The 16953-nt window shown below is 44.9% G+C and overlaps 1 protein-coding gene across 2 annotated transcripts in view; it reads left to right on the plus strand.

Moving 5' to 3' along the window:
* The window catches only part of LOC120914100 (RING finger protein 208-like), a 30983-nt gene extending 27389 nt beyond the window's left edge, over nt 1–3594 (plus strand). For both annotated transcript variants that reach the window (XM_040324581.1, XM_040324582.1), the window contains exon 2: nt 1039–3594. In XM_040324581.1, the coding sequence (XP_040180515.1) occupies nt 1759–2556 (798 nt within the window). In that variant the 5' untranslated portion in view covers nt 1039–1758 and the 3' untranslated portion in view covers nt 2557–3594. The remainder of the gene's footprint in view (nt 1–1038) is intronic.
* The last annotated feature ends 13359 nt before the right edge of the window (nt 3595–16953 follow it).

A 16953-nucleotide genomic window follows, 5' to 3' on the forward strand; every position in this document is an offset into this window, starting at 1 on the left:
CTTTTGTGAAACGGGAATGTTGGGAAACTTTTGTCAATCAGCAGCTGCAGCCAATTGGCTGCCATTGATCAGTGCACTGACAGCGGAGAGTCCTGCTGTCAAAATATAGTGTTTTTAGAGGAGGAGATTCCTTCATCTATCTCGCTTGTGTGGGTGGAGGAAGTCGTAGTTTTTATTTTTTGTTCAACCCTGTGGCTCAACGAAAAAAAAATGATCCATCTATTGCCAACTTTCATAGAGATGCATATTGTACGCTGCAACAAAGAGGAGACTGAGCTGGCAGGTAAACTAGTAAAAGGAGCGAAGTAAAAAAAAAAAATAGGAAGTGAAACTGTTTTTATCTCTGTTTTTATCTCTCTTTTTTCCGTTGAATATTTTGACACTTTATTTACATAAAGCAAAAGCCACCAGCCTCTTGTACACGCTGCCCTGTGGTTTTATACCGACTTTATGTGAGCGCTGAACTCCAGGCAAGCGGCTAAATACACAGCTGGAACACACATTGATGATCTGCTGAAGGATCTGTATTGCTTGGTATTTTGCTCCGTTATTGGGTATTTTAATTTCTAAAGCGTTTATATATTTATCCAGCAATGTTATTAAAACGTATGCCTAGTACACACGATCGTTTTTCCCGTCGAGAAAACTGTTTTTTTTCCTTTGGCTGGGAAAACCGTCCTTGTGTATGCTCCTTCCCGACAGGAAAACTGCGGGTTAAAAAATGAGAACATGTTCCCTTTTTTCTCGCCGCAAATCGCTGCGTTTTTTTCCCGCAGTTTTCCTATGGGAAACACCACACACGGCCGGTTTTCCCGACCAAAGTTCTCCTGGCAGTTTCCCTGTCGGGAAAACCGGCCATGTGTAGAGGGGAAAAGGGACCGATCCGGTTCCCGGTTTTCCCCTCGGTTTTCCCGGCGGTCTTTTGACCGTCGGGAAAACCGATCGTGTGTACTAGGCATAAAATATTCAAAAGTTCAACATCTGTAAACTGTACCCGCTGGCCTTCGGCTTAACATTGTCTTTATTATTTTTGCACAGGTGCTTGCAGAAACAGAGGGTCCCCTACGTGACAATTCAGCAGTAGAGGAGGTAATCATTGACAGAGGTAGACTCAGCTCCTTCTTTATTGAAGACTCCATCTAAAGCCAAGCAAGGTTTTATGACTCCACCTCTTGCCCTGAGACTCAAACAGGATATATGCATCTAACCCATGCCAACCTTGCACAGAGATCTTCAGCCTCCTGGAATGTAACTGACCTGTTAGTGGGAGCAAAGGAGGCTGTCAGAAGAAAGGAATTTGCTAAAACATTCTTTAGCCTTGCTCCAGCCCTGCACACAAACAGCAATAAAGCACAAAGAGGTGGAGCACCTGCTTGCAAGGTACATGCTGCCCTTGATGCGATGTTGTTGTACAGATAAGCTTGTCTTCAAGGAACACTGTTGCCCGGGAACTTTCAGGATCCACATCTCCTCCGCAAGTTCAAGAAGTGGAGATATTTAAAAATAGATCTTGGATTACAAATTCATAATACTGTGATACATTGACATCTAACAGATTCCGGACCTTGCACAACACCTACAGAGTTGCTTGGAGACGTATCGCCTGTGTTTGTATAATTGACTGTTAGATTACGCCAAGGTGCTGGAGAGCATGGACATCCCTTTAGGTCAACCTACTAACAGAGGCTTCTCCAGAAGCAACGTTTTGCCAAATAGAAATTTTTAAGTGTTAGAACGATTCCACATTCCACTAGCCACATGCAGGGGGCTCTAGGAGAAAACAAAGTTGCGGACAGTAATGTGAAAAAAATTCTTATGTCCTGTCTGAAAGGGCAACAGGTCATCATCAAAATGGAGGCCATGAAGATCATACAGGCAGAGAAGTTCTCTGAATGCCAGAACTCTCAGCCGCGGTACGGTCCTCCATTACGGAGGGAGCCTACTCTAGTTGCCAAACGGGCCTGGCCTTCAGAATCGGAAATTATCGTCAACCAGGCCTGCGGGGAGATGTCCAGTCTAGATGGCACTCCAGGCACTTTGGGGCTTCCCAGGACACCTCCTCCACCACGGCGTGAGAAGATCTACCCTGGCCAACGGAAGGCGAGCACAGAGATTTGTTACCATCGCAAAACTCCGTCTGATGAGGTCATTGTAAACCAGTATGTGCTGCATCCGTCCACTCCTTGTGAGCCTTTAGAGTGTCCGACTTGTGGTCACATGTACAATTTCACCAACAAGAGGCCCCGTATCTTGTCCTGTCTCCACTCTGTCTGTGAGGAATGCCTTCAGATCCTCTACGAATCTTGTCCGAAGTACAAGTTTATTTCCTGCCCCACCTGTAAAAGGGAAACGGTGCTCTTTACAGACTATGGCCTAGCTGCCCTTGCTGTCAACACCAGCATTCTCAACCGGCTACCATCCGAAGCCCTCGCGGCCAACCCGGTGCAATGGAGCAGCGAAGCTGACCGCAGCTGTTATCAAACCTTCCGCCAGTACTGTGGTGCAGCATGCAGCTGTCAGATTCGTAATCCACTCTCTTCCTGTTCAATTATGTAGCTATTTGGCAAGCAGTATTATCTTGGATAGTGCCGAAAGTGGAATCCAAAGCTACTGGATACAGGCAACCAACTTTCTCTCCAAAACTTTGTTACATATCGGTCAAATAGACTTTGTGGTTGACAGTGATATCTAAACCAATTTAGTTTACATCTTTCAATTCATCTTGGTGAACTTGCTTCTCTTTGTAGTTTTGTCTGTCCCAACTCACCCTCTCTCGTTCTTTCTCTCTCTCTCTCGTCTTCCCAAGCCTTGACTTTTTTCCCTTCTTTTATCTGTCTTTTTTCCTAACAACCTTTTCTAAGTGGCAATGTACATAGGCATGGATGGACGGGTATAGACTGTGACTTGACCATATCAGTAAAAAGTCTCTTTTTCTGTAACCAGCTGTGTCACCTAAGCCCAGTACCAAGCACAACATTTGGTGGCGTAAAATGTCTGGTGTTATCGGCTGAGGTTGTCCTGGAATTCCCTCTACACCAGTAGGAAACACTGCTGTCACCTCTCTCTCTCTCTCTCTCTCTCTCTCTCTCTCTCTCTCTCTCTCTCTCTCTCTCTCTCTCTATCTCTATCTCTGTCAAAATTGTTTTGCCAAAGCTTTTGTTTCATTTGCTGACCAAGACAAAAACAAATATGAAATAATAAGAAATGATATATTTTAAATTATTGTATGTATTTGAAAAAGATAAAAAAAAAAATAAAAAAAAAAAATCACTGCTCCGCATTAACCACTTTGCAGGTCCTTCTTGCATCAGTTTAACCTTTTCACCACTGGAGAGATCTACAGTAGATTGCAGCGCAATATATTGGTGATCTTTGCAGTGGAAATTAAAAGGAAAGGTCGGTTTGTGACCAACGTGTTCTGATGGGAGAATCAGGGTGGGAGGAGTCAATCTCTTGTTTCCGTTTAAGGGTATGTCATGTTTCTCTTTTTTGAAAGGAGCCCTGCTATTTAATAGCTTTGCTGACAAGAGACAACTGTTATTGTAGCTAGTCTGAAATATCCATCAACTGTATAAATGGCTACAAACACACTCAGTTCTTTTGTGTTGTGTCTTTTTTTTGCCTTCTGGTGATCTCCAGTCAAATGTAAAAGGATATAAAAAAAGGGAAGTGTTGAAATCATTATGGTTACCTGCAATGCCGATCCTGAACTCCCTGGGGCCCTAAGCAAAATGACATGTCACATTAAAGTTGCTCCCGAAAATGAAATGTCACATTAAAGTTGCTCCCGAAAATGTCATGTCACATTAAAGTTGAGAAGCGGGGAGGGGGGGGGGGCGCTGCCAACAGTGACATGTCACATTAAAGATTAACGTTGAGAAGTGGGGGGGAGGAGGTGTTCTGCTGTCGGAAATTACATCTTACATTAAAGTGAGAAGCGGGGGCTGCTGACTTCTTACCTCTTCTCCCATGCAGCCAGCGAGTTGAGAAGCACGGGCTGAGGGGCCGACAATTAATTCTCACCAGGCGGGGCCTCTAGTAATTTGGGGGGCCCTCCGCAGCTTTGCGGGGCCCTAAGCGACTTGCATAGTGAGCCTATAGGACAAACTTAGGGACAAAGGCTTAGGGACAAACTGTTATGCCTCGTACACACGATCAGGCTTTTGCCCGATCAAACTCACATCGGAATTCTGACGGAATTCCATCGGAGGAAAAGAGAACATAGGGCCAGTTTCACAGACACTTACGTTACTCCGCGGCGGCGTAACGTATCCCATTTATGTTACACCGCCGCAGGTTTACAGCGTAAGTGCCTGATTCACAAAGCTCTTACCTGTAAACTTGCGGCGGTGTAACGTAAATGCGCTCGGCGCAAGCCCGCCTAATTCAAATGGGGCGGGCACCATTTAAATTAGGCGCGTTCCCGCGCGGAACGTTCTGCGCATGCTCCCTTAGGAAATTTCCCGACGTGCATTGCGCGAAATTACGGCGCCCCGAGGTTTTTTTTTTAAATGCGACGTGCGTTATGGCGTTTCGTATTCCCGGACGTCTTACGCAAAAAAAATCGAAATTCGACGCGGGAACGGCTGCCATACTTTAACATGGCTGATCTAAAGATAAGCCATGTTAAAGCAGGTGTAACTTTGCAAGGGGTAAAAACGACTAGCGACGACGTACGGGATTGCGACGAACGCGCGGATCTTCGTGGATCGCCGTAACTAGTCATTTGCATATTCTACGCCGACCACTATGGAATCCCCACCTAGCGGCTGGCCTAGAATTGCATCCTAAGATCCGACGGTGTAAGTCAATTACACCTGTCGGATCTTATGGCTATCTATGCGTAACTGATTCTATGAATCAGCCGCATAGTTAGGATGGGCGGATCACAGAGATACGATGGCGTATCAGGAGATACGGCGTCGTATCTCTTCTGTGAATCTGGCCCATATTCTCTATGTAAACTCCAATGGAATTCCTCTGAATTTCAGATGGAAAAACTCTTATGGGCATACACACGGTCAGAATTTCCGATGGAAAAAGTCGGTCAGACTTTTTTCATTGGAAAACCGATCGTGTGTAGGAGGCATTAGAAATATAGTAGCTGCCATTGTCAGCTTGTTTTTCCTGTCATCCTCATCCTTGCCTCATTATTAGCACTGGTAAAGTGAGAATTTCCAACATGCATACTTACTGCAGTCCAGGGATTCACGGGGCAGAAAAGTTGGTAAGTGGATGAATACCTAACCCATAGCATACACCAGTGGTTCTCAACCCTATCCTCAATTACCCCCAACAGGCCAAGTTTGGGGAATTTCTCTTAGATAAAATAGCTGTCCAAAATACCAAGCCTAATTTAAATCACCTGTTCAAGAAAAAGGAAAACCTGCAAACATGGCCTGTCGGGGGTACTTGAGGACAGGGTTGAGAATCATAGGCATACACCATCAAGAACAAGCCATGGTAGCTCCTATGTGTTTATGCCAATAGGCTCCCATTGTTGTGAATTGACAGGAGGGGGAATCAGAGGTACTTTATTCTTCAAGTATGGCCTCATGCACACTGGATGGTTTTCTATCTCTCCCCAGATAGCAAGGATAACTTTCCACTAATTTATTGGCAGTGTTGAATTGTAAGTCTGTTAACTTGCTGCACATTTTAACTGGCAAGTTGTACACTTGCAGAGTTCTAGTTGACATGTTTCCAATTTGTAGCAAATTTGTGTGGCAAGTCTCTAGCAAGAGCAAAGTGGTGAGTCTACAGCAAAAGCTCTGCAAGTCTACAGCATGAATATTCAGCCACAGTGACCCCTGTGGTGGGATGACTATTGTACAACATAACTGAACCAGAACTTGCTGCAGACTGGCAGAATGTTTGCAAAGAACGTTGATCTGGAGTCATGCAATGCAGACTTGTGATGGCTGGCAAGTCTAGCAATAGCTTAGCAAGTCATTTTCAATCCGGCAGCACAATTGCTTGCTATCTGGGTCCTAGAAGTCTTTCCTCCTCCTAGCGGGGGCCTTTTGGCAGAAAAAAACGCTTGACATTTGTAAAGTGTGTGTATGCGTTTAAGCACTTTTTGCTGCATCAAGCACTTGGGTGTTACTTCATTTCATTGGCCAGAATATTAAGTTATTCTGGCTATTGATGTGAATTAACGCTAAAGCACTAAACGCGTCTAGCATTAACACACGTTTATACGCGTTTTGAAGCGTCCAGCATTTTCTCTGCCAAAACTCTGCTGCTCCTGAACACAAAGGCAGTGTTTTTTTTTTCCTGCCTCTAAACATCTCTGCCTTGAAACTAATTTAAAAGCCTATCCCAGATAGCAAGGATAACTTACCACACATTTGTGGCAGTGTTGAATTGCAAGTCTGTTAAGTTGCTGCACATTTTCACTGGCAAGTTGTACACTTGCAGAGCACTTGAAGCACAAGTTCTAGTTGACACTTTTTCAATTTGTAGTAAATGTGCATGGCAAGTCTCTAATATGAGCAAAGTTGCAGTGGTGAGTCTACACTACAGCAAAAGCTCTGCAAGTCTACAGCATTAAAATCCAGCCACAGTGACCCCTGTGGTGGGAAAGAAAATTGATCTAGAGTCATACAATGCGGCTCCAATTGTGCAACAAACGTGTGAAGCTTGGCAAGTCTAGCAATAGATGAGCAAGTCATTTTCAAACTTGCAGCACAATTGCTCGCTATCTGGGATGTGTGCATTGACACATAGGCCCAGATTCTTGTATATTGGCATATCTATGCGGCGGCGTAACGTATCCGATTTACATTACGCCGCCGCAACTTACACGGGCAAGTGCTCTATTCTCAAAGCACTTGCTCCGTAAGTTGCGGCAGCGTAGCGTAAATCACCCGGCGCAATTCAAATTTGGCGGGTAGGGGGCGTGTATCATTTAAATCAAGCGCGTCCCCGCGCCGAACGAACTGCACATGCGCCGTCCGGAAAATATCCCAGTGTGCATTGCTCCAAATGACGTCGCAAGGACATACAAAATTTTTGAATGGGGCTGGACGTCATTTACGTTCACGTCAAAACCAATGACGTCCAGCCCCATTAAAAAATTTTGACGCGGGAACGATGGCCATACTTAACATTGTTGCGCCGCACTTATGCCACCATATAGCAGGGGCAACCTTACGCCAGGAAAAGCCTAACGTAAACGTCTTAACTTTACTGCGTCGGCCGCGCGTACGTTCGGGAATTCGCGTATCTAGCTAATTTGCATACTCGACGCAGAAATCGACGGAAGCACCACCTAGCGGGCAAAAAAAATTTGCAGTTTAGATCCGACGGCGTAAGAGACTTACGCCTGTCGGATCTAATGGATATCTATGCGCAACTGGTTCTAAGAATCAGTCGCATAAATACGACGGGTCAGATTAGGACTTACGACGGCGTACATGGCGCTGCACCGTCATAAGTCCTTTGAGAATCTGGCCCATAGACTCATGCATTGTACACACAATCGGTTTTCCCGGCGGTAAAAATTCAGCCGGGAAAAGCGAGGGGAAAACCGAGAACCTGCTCGGTAGATTTTTCCCCCTACACACGGCCCGGGTTTCTCGGCAGGAAAACTGCCATGACAGCTTTGGTCGGGAAACCCGGCCATGTGTATGCTCCAACGCAGGTTTTCCCCATAGGTAAACTGCCAGCTTAAAAACCATCAGGAATCCCAACGGGAAAAAAGAAAACATTCAAATTTTTCCTGATGGTAAAACTGCGATGGAGCATACACACAGTCGGTTTTCCCGGCCAAAAGCTGTCATGGCAGTTTTCCCCATGGCAAAACCGGTCGTGTGTATGAGGCATAACATGCAGGGGCTTTTAGAGGTATGGAAAAAAAATGGCAGACAACTCTAGGAGCAGCAAAAAGAACATCCAGTGAGGCCTTAAAGTGAAATTGTTGCCTGATTATAGACATTCAAGTATACACACATTCTTAACAAACAATAAACGAGTTTAAAAACAAGTCCTCACAAACATCTGTAGCTGCAGGTACTGTGGATCAAATAAAGGTAAACAAATAAATCCCAAATAGCTTCCTTCACCTTAGTGCAATCCTCCTTTACTTACCTCATCCTTCCATTTTGCTTTTAAATGTCCTTATTTCTTCTGAGAAATCCTCACTTCCTGTTCTTCTGTCTGTAACTACACACCGTAAATCAAAACTTTCTCCCTGGTGTGGAGTGTCGTGCTCGCCCCCTCCCTCGGACTACAGGAGAGTCAGGACGCTCGCTACGTTTCAGATAAAGGAGCTGTGTGTTAGTGGGTGTCCTGACTCTCCTGTAGTCCAAGGGAGGGGGCGAGCACGACACTCCACACCAGGGAGAAAGCCTTGCATTACAGTGTGTAGTTACAGACAGAAGAACAGGAAGTGAGGATTTCTCAGAAGAAATAAAGACATTTAAAAGCAAAATGGAAGGATGAGGTAAGTGAAGGAGGACTGCACTAAGGTAAAGGAAGCTATTTAGGGATTTTTTTTTTTACCTTTACAACCCCTTTAATCCTCAAAGTTCCCAGCGACAGCACTAAAGTCACCTAGAGTGGTTGTAAAGCCAATTTTTTTTCTGGAATAAAATAGAGGGCATACTCACCTGTTTTATGCAGTGGTATTGCATGGAGTGGTCCCTTACCTCCTCCTGGAGTTTTTGCCAGCGATGTCTGCTCCTCCTTTCCTGCGTGTACCCCCATAGCAAGGTATGTGCTGTGGGGCACACATGCAGGCACGTGCCCTTGCTGGGCTGTTTGTGCCACGTTCCCCCCTCCCCATACAATATTTTACTGAAAGCAGCAAGAGTATCCTGTGAGAGCAGGGAGTAAAGAAAGAAGAGGTGCTGCTGGGCACAGTGCTGGATCAATAGAGGACTCAGGAAGGTGTTTGGGGGGGGGGGGCAAGTGGTAAAATATTTATTAAGGTGTTGTCTCAGCAGTTTAGCTCACTCTTTCCATCGGACATATCCGCTGCCGGATTTTGGTCTGATGGTTGTACACACCATCAGACCAAAATCCCCGCGGAAAACATACGCGGTGACGTGTCGCGCCGTCGCCGCGACGATGATGCGGCGACGTGCGCGACCCTGGAAGGTAAATACTTCCACGCATGCGTCGAATCACTTCGACGCATGCGAGGGATGGCGGTCGGTCGGACAAGTCCGGTGAGTCTGTACAGACGACCGGATTTGTCCGACGGACAGGTTTCCAGCGGTCAGATTTCTTAGCATGCTAAGAAATTTTTGTCCGCTGGAAAACGGTTGGCTGGACAAATGTCCGCCGGAAAACTGTCCGATAGGCCGTACACACGACCGGATTTGTCTGCTGGAACTGGTCCGCGGACAAATCTCAGCGGACAGATCCGGTCGTGTGTACGGGGCCTAATATAAACACACAGCAAATGCTCTGGAATAGAGAGCAGGGGAAGCTGAGCTGCTGAAAGAGACGGCTGTAAACTTTTAAGTTGAATTTCTCCACAATATATGTAGCTACAGTTGTCAGTGAAGGCTTGATTTCATGTGTATCTAAAACCTTTTAAGTGTAAAATAACGAAATCTTTTGTTCAGTTTTGGATAGAGTGGAAAGAGTTACAAATCTTGTTATTATTTTTTTAACCATCTTATCTGTGCCTCATTTGGGAGATTTCTCTTGACGATCTACAATAGCCTATATAAAATGCAGTCCTATGGAGGCTGCCATTGCTTTCTGAAAATCTTATAGGTAGATTCACGTACATTGCCCTAAACTTGCGGCGGCGTAGCTTAGCGTGTTTAGGCTATGCCACCGTAAGTTAGCTAGGCAAATACATGATTCACAATGTACTTGCCTGCTATGTTACGGCGGCGTAGCCTAAAGCGGGCGGGCGTAAGGGCGCCGAATTCAAATGTGTGTAAGGGGGGAGTGTTTTATGTTAATAAGGCTTGACCTTATGTTTTTGACGTTTTTTTATCACTGCGCATGCGCCGGGCGCCTACATTTCCCAGTGTGCATTGCGGCTAAGTACGCCGTACGGGCCTATTGATTTCGACGTGGACGTAAACAACGTAAATCGCTATTCGCGGACGACTTACGCAAACGACGTAAAAATTTTGAATCTCGAAGCGGGAACGGCGGCCATACTTTAACATTGCTATTCCATCTAATAGATGGAATAACTTTAGGCTTGATAATGGCTTACAGAAACGGCGTAAATGTACTGCGGCGGCCGGGCGTACGTTCGTGAATCGGCGTATCTACTCATTTACATATTCTACGCCGACCGCAATGGAAGCGCCACCTAGCGGCCATCCGAAATATTGCAACCTAAGATATCTTAGATATGTTTAAGCGTATCTCTGTTTGAGCATACACTTAAACATAAGTCGGCTTAGATTCTGAGTTAGGTCGGCTTATCTACTGATAAGCCGGCCTAACTCTTACTGAATCTACCTATATGTGACATATTTTGGGAACCAGTGGGGCAGATTCAGGTAGCTTTTAATTTAATTTGAAATCTGCGCCGGCGTATCGTTACGCCGATTCTCAAAGGCAGATACGCTTAAAAAATAGGCTTCCTCCGCCGACGTAACTTGAATGCGCGGCGTATAATTGTGTACAATATTACGTTGACCGCTAGGGGCGCTTCCATTGTTTTCGGCGTAGAATATGCAAATTACCTAGTTACGTCGATTCACGAACGTACGTGCGCCCGGCGGTAGTTTTTTACGTCGTTTGTGTAATGCTTTTTCGGTGTAACGTTGCTCCTGCTATTAGGAGGCGCAGCCAATGTTAAGTATGGACGTCGTTCCCGCTTCGAAATTTGAATTTTTTTACGTCGTTTGCGTAAGTCGTTCGCGAATAGGGCTGGACGAAATTGACGTTCACGTCGAAACCAACACGTCGTTGCGGCGTACTTGAGAGCAATGCACACTGGGATATGTACACGGACGGCGCATGCGACGTTTGTAAAACACGTCAATCACGTCAGGTCATCACACATTAGCATAAAACACGCCCCCCCTTCCACATTTGAATTACGCGGGCTTACTCCGGCCCCATTTACGCTACGCCGCCGCAACTTGCGGAGCAATTGCTTTGTGAATACTGCACTTGCTCCTGTAAGTTGCGTTGGCGTAGCGTAAATACAATACGCTGTGCCGCCGTAACTAGGCCTGCAGGTACCTGAATCTGTCCCAGTGACATTATTACATTGATAAGTGCTATAAAAATGCACTGATCAATGTATAAATTACACTGGCAGGGAAAGGGTTAACACACAGGGTTAACTGTGTTCCCTGTGTGTGTTCTAGCTGTAGGGGGGGTGGGCTGCCAGGGACATGACAGAGATCGCTGTTCCCAATCACTGGGAACAGCAGCTATCTAAGATGTCTCCAGTCAGAACAGGGATCTCCTTGTTTACATAGGCAGATCCCGTTCTGCCTCGATGTACTGCAATTACCGGTCGCCGGCAGACATCGAGTCCACATGACCCACGGGTGTGCTTCCGCGGCATGCAGCGGGCACGCATGCCCACAGTTTCACATGCACGGACCACCGCATAGCGTATAACTGCGGCGGCTGGTGGGCAAGTGGTTAAGTTCGGTTTACACTGCCACAAATTAGGATCCGACGTGTAAGACCCCAAGTTGCGGGACATTGGAAATCGCCTGTTATTCAATGAGAGCTGTCCTAATTAGCACTACTGATGTCGCTCCGACTTTAGAAAAGGTTCCTGTACTACTTCAAGCCGACTCCTTTCCGACTTCACTTCTATACTTCTACCAAGGTAGAACTCAAGTGACCAGGAAGTCGCCTAGCAAAGTCGCACCGTAACCCATGCGACTTTCAAGACGCTGCCGTGTAATCTGAGCCTTATGCCCTGTACACACGATCGGTTCATCCGATGAAAACGCTCTTATGGATTTTTTCATCAGATATCCGATGAAGCTGACTTTCATCAGTCTTGCCTACACACCATCAGTTAAAAAAACGATCGTGTCAGAACGCGGTGACGTAAAACACAACGACGTGCTGAGAAAAATGAAGTTCAATGCTTCCAAGCATGCGTCGACTTGATTCTGAGCATGCGTTGATTTTTAACCGATGGATTTCCCCACAGACAATCGTTTTTTTCTATCGTTTTTTTAACCTCAGATAATTTTAAAACAGGTTCTAAGTTTTTTCACCGATGGGAAAAAAAACAATGGGGCCCACACACGATCGGTTTGTCTGATAAATACGGTCCACCAGACCATTTTCATCAGACGAACTGATCGCGTGTACGCGGCATTAAAGAGGAAGTAAACCCTCTCTTAAAAAAAAACCTGCAAGACAAAGGCACAATGAGCTAGTATGCATAGCATACTAGCTCATTATGAATTACTTACCTGAAAACGAAGCCCCCGCAGTGGTCCTCGGACACCACCTCCGTCTCCACCATGATACCCGGAGTGACTTCCGGGTATCGCTGCTCTGTCGCTGTGACTGGCCGAAGCAGCGATGACGTCACTTCCGCGGAAGCGCGTGGTAGCCGCCACTAACAGCATGATGCTGTTAGTAGCGGCACGCTCAGTGGGCCTGCACGCCGTTTTCGGTGCTGCCTTTCTTGGAAATATCTCCTTAACCGTAGGTTAAGGAGGTATTTCTTGGACCTACAGGTATGCCTTAATCTAGGCATACCTGTAGGCATAACCTGTAGGTTAAAGTGGTCTGTGATGCTGTGTACACACGATCATTTTTCGGCATGAAAAAAAAAACGTTTTTCCAACTGCATCATTAAAAACGATGTTGCCCACACACCATCGTTTTAAAAAAATTATGAACAAAGCGTGGTGACGTACAACACATACGACGGCACTCTAAAGGGGAAGTTCTATTGCCTTTGGGCTGCTTTTAGCTGATTCCTTGTTAGTAAAAGACGATTTTCGCTTTTCTGTCTGTTACAGCGTGATGAATGTGCTTACTCCATTATGAACGGTAGTTTTACCAGAACGAGCGCTCCCATCTCATAACTTGCTTCTGAGCATGCGCAGGTTTAAAACATCATTTTAGCCCACACACGATAATTTTTTCCCCCCCGAAAAATGTCATAGATTAAAACGACGTTAAAAAATGCAGCATGTTCGGAAAAAAAAATTGTCGTTTTTCAGGACCTGAAAAGTGATGTGAAGCCCACACACGATCATTTAAAATGACGTTTTTCAAAAAGGATGTTTTTTTCATGCCGAAAAATAATCGTGTGTACGCGGCATAAGGGTTTACAACCACTTTAAGGCTTGATAACCCCTTCAGGGAAAAAAAACTATATAGTGTGATTTCTCGGCAATCATGAGGGGACGTGTTTCGGAAACAATGTTAGATTTTTTTCATGTAGCAGTTGGCAGCTTACAGGTAAATCTAGTTAGGCAACTAGGGATGTGTGGGCATAAATTCTTCAGACAAGAGAAATACTGGTAGTTGCTAATTACAGTTGAAAGTAAACAGTTGTAAAGACTTTGGAAATACCTGGATTTCGATATGAGTGGCACCAAAATGTTACCTGATCTTCCTCCAAGTCATAAAAATATAAACTGCCTTAAAGGAGTTGTAAAGTAAAAAAAAATGTCACCTTAATGCAATCTATGCAAAAAAAGTCCACAGGAGGCACAACTGCAATCGCACAGGGGTAGTGTACAGACTTTTCAGAGCAACAGTTTTTACAATACTCTTATACAAATTGCATACAGAAATACTGTAAAACCTTTTAAAAGAAAATTTTGACTTGATAAACAAGTAGCATCATGTCACAACTGTCTCTAAAAGAGAAGAGAGGTGCCTCTGATGCCTCGTACACACGCTTGGTTTTCCCGCGTACACACAGCCTTTTTTCCTGATAGGAAAACTGTCATGACAGCTTTGGTCGGGAAAACCGGCCGTGTGTATACTGTTGATGACTAACCGCTTTAGGAACGCCGCCGTCAAACAATGGCTCTTCTGCGCGAATCGCCGTAGGTGTACGGCGGCTTGCGCAGACTCAGTTGCGGGTGGGCGCTCACTTCGGCTGCATGCGCGTGCCCGCGGGTTGGGAGGACTCTATGTCCCCCGGCGGCACGCGATTGCCTTGTACACAGGCAGAACGGGGAGATGCCTATGTAAACAGGTAATTTCTTCGTTCTGACAGGTGACACGACAGGGATCCACTGTTCCCAGTGGTCGGGAACAGTGACCTCTGTCATGTCCCAGTAAGACCATCCCTCCCACGGTTAGAAACACTCATAGGGAACACATTTAACCCCTTGATGGCCCCCTAGTGTTAACCCCCTTCCCTGCCAGTGACATTTATACAGTAATCAGTGGCTATTTTTAGCACTGATCGCTGTATAAATGTCAATGGTCCCAAAAAAGTGTCAAAAGTGTTCGATCTGTCCGCCGCAATGTCGCAGTCCGGCTAAAAATCGCTGATCACCGCCATTACTAGTAAAAATAATAATAATAATAAAAATACCATAAATCTATTCACTATTCTATACTATCACTGGCCTAATGAATCCTCACTACAGCTATATTTACAGCTCAACAATTTTTATTTTTTATTTTCTTGTGGGCGAAGTGCAGAGTTTCGTACTGGTCCTGCTTGGACCAATGTAAGTATACATATGCCATACCTTTGGGGTGCCTGTGAAAGCGGATAACCTCCGTAGTAGTCATGGTTCCACGCCATTCACAGAATGCTTTGGATTTTTCTCAATGAATGCAAAGCATCCTCTGACTGAACAAGGTGATAAGGCTGGCCTGGGAGGTAATGTCACAATCTTCACTTCATCCAATCAGAGAACATTTTGCATTACATGAGAAAAATGCTGGACTAATGTAACCAAAACTGGACCAATGCAAAAAAAAGCTATACAAGTAAAACCTTGGATTGCAAGCATAATTCGTTCTGGAAGCATGCTTGTAATCCAAAGCACTTGTATATCAAAGCAAATTTTCCCATAAGAAATAATGGAAACTCAAATGATTCGTTCCACAACCATTTATTCATAAGTCGTTAAGTTCATAGTCCATATAAAAAGATTATAGCAATGTGATAAGCTTTACCCCGGATGTCTGCATACTTAGATGTGACTCTTTTAATCATCAACCATGTGAGTTTCTAAATGTTGTACCTTCATTAAAAATGTAACCATATTGCTACACATAGAGGCGCCTCTCTTCTCTTTTATACTCAGTTGTGACATGACGCTACTCTTATCAAGACATCGCTTGTATTTCAAGTCAAAATGTATTTAAAAAAATTAGCTTGTCTTGCAAAATGCTCTCAAACCAAGTTACTCTCAAACCAAGGTTTTACTGTACTTAAAATTCAGCTTTTAAATTTTAAGAATTATTTTATCATTCCTATCGAAGAGTAAAGTAAGTAAAAACTGAAATATTTTCAAACGGATACTGTACATTCAAACACACAAATAACAGCTAAGAAAAAAATGCAGAATATGTGAGGAGGACCTGTCTCAAAGCAGACCCCATTGTGGTGAGCCATGACATCACTTCCTGTTTTAGAAGACATTTTTTAAGACTCATGTAATGCACAATATGCAGGAAATTGCTGTGAATAGACAGGAAGCGTGTTATGAAAATTCAGACACTTAGTCAGAGATATATAACCCTTCTGCCATTTATTTTTTAACTAAAGTGAGTTTCGTGACAGACACTTATGTGCTGAGACACTGGTGTAAGCCAACTCAGGAAACTGTAGAACATTTACAGGCAATTCACAAAAGTGATGACTACAAAACATGCTAATTAAGTTACCTAGAAAAAAAACTGAAAATGAAACCAAGTCATCAAAGGCAAACGAATATATAAATATGGGACACCTGCCTTAACTACATGCCGACCAGCCGCCGCAGTTCTACGGCAGCAGGTCGTCTCTCTTCTGCGCGAGAGCCCGTAGCTCTACGTCGCCTCGCAAAGCGGCCACTAGGGGCGAGGGCGCCCCCCACTCACTCCTGACTCCCGCGCGCGTGCCGGCGGTCGCGATCACCGCCGGGCACCCGCGATCACTCGTTACAGAGCCAGAACCCGGGAGCTGTGTGTGTAAACACACAGCTCCCGGTCCTGTCAGGGAGGGAAATGCTGATCTTCTGTTCATACAATGTATGAACAGAAGATCGGTCATTTCTCCTAGTGAGTCCACCCCCCCTACAGTTAGAACACACCCAGGGAACATACTCAACCCCTTCCCTGCCCCCTAGTGTTAACCCCTTCACTGCCAGTGGCATTTTTATAGTAATCAATGCATTTTTATAGCACTGATCGCTATAAAAATGCCAATGGTCCCAAAAATGTGTCAAAAGTGTCCGAAGTGTCCGCCATAATGTCGCAGTACCGAAAAAAAAAAACGCTGGTCGCCGCCATTACTAGTAAAAAAATATATTAATAAAAATGCCATAAAACTACCCCCTATTTTGTAAACGCTATAACTTTTGCGCAAACCAATCAATAAACGCTTACTGCGATTTTTTTTTTGAAAAATAATTTTTTTTTTATATATGTTTTTGGGGATATTTATTATGGTAAAATGTAAAAAATATATATTTTTTTCAAAATTGTCACTCTATTTTTGTTTATAGCGCAAAAACTAAAAACCGCAGAGGTGATCGAATACCAAATACCAAATGACGGCTAAAGCATGGACCCCAATTGCCAGGCGCACGCTGTGATCACCGAGTCACTGAGACTCGGGTGATCACAGATCCTAGTAAGGGGCCGGTCCCGGCCTCTTACCACGTGATCAGCTGTCAGCCAATGACAGCTGATCACGTGATGTAAACAATGCTTGGTAATCGTTTTTTTTTCTCCTCGCGCTGACAGCGTGAGGAGAAAAAAAGCCGATGACCAGCTCCTGCATAGGGGACATCGGTCCCCAGTGGAAGAGGCACATCAGCCTCATTAGTGCACACCAATGCCCCCTGCCAGTGCCCACAG

The sequence above is a fragment of the Rana temporaria genome, chromosome 9 (genome assembly GCF_905171775.1).
Source record: "Rana temporaria chromosome 9, aRanTem1.1, whole genome shotgun sequence".
Taxonomy (NCBI): Eukaryota; Metazoa; Chordata; class Amphibia; order Anura; family Ranidae; genus Rana; species Rana temporaria.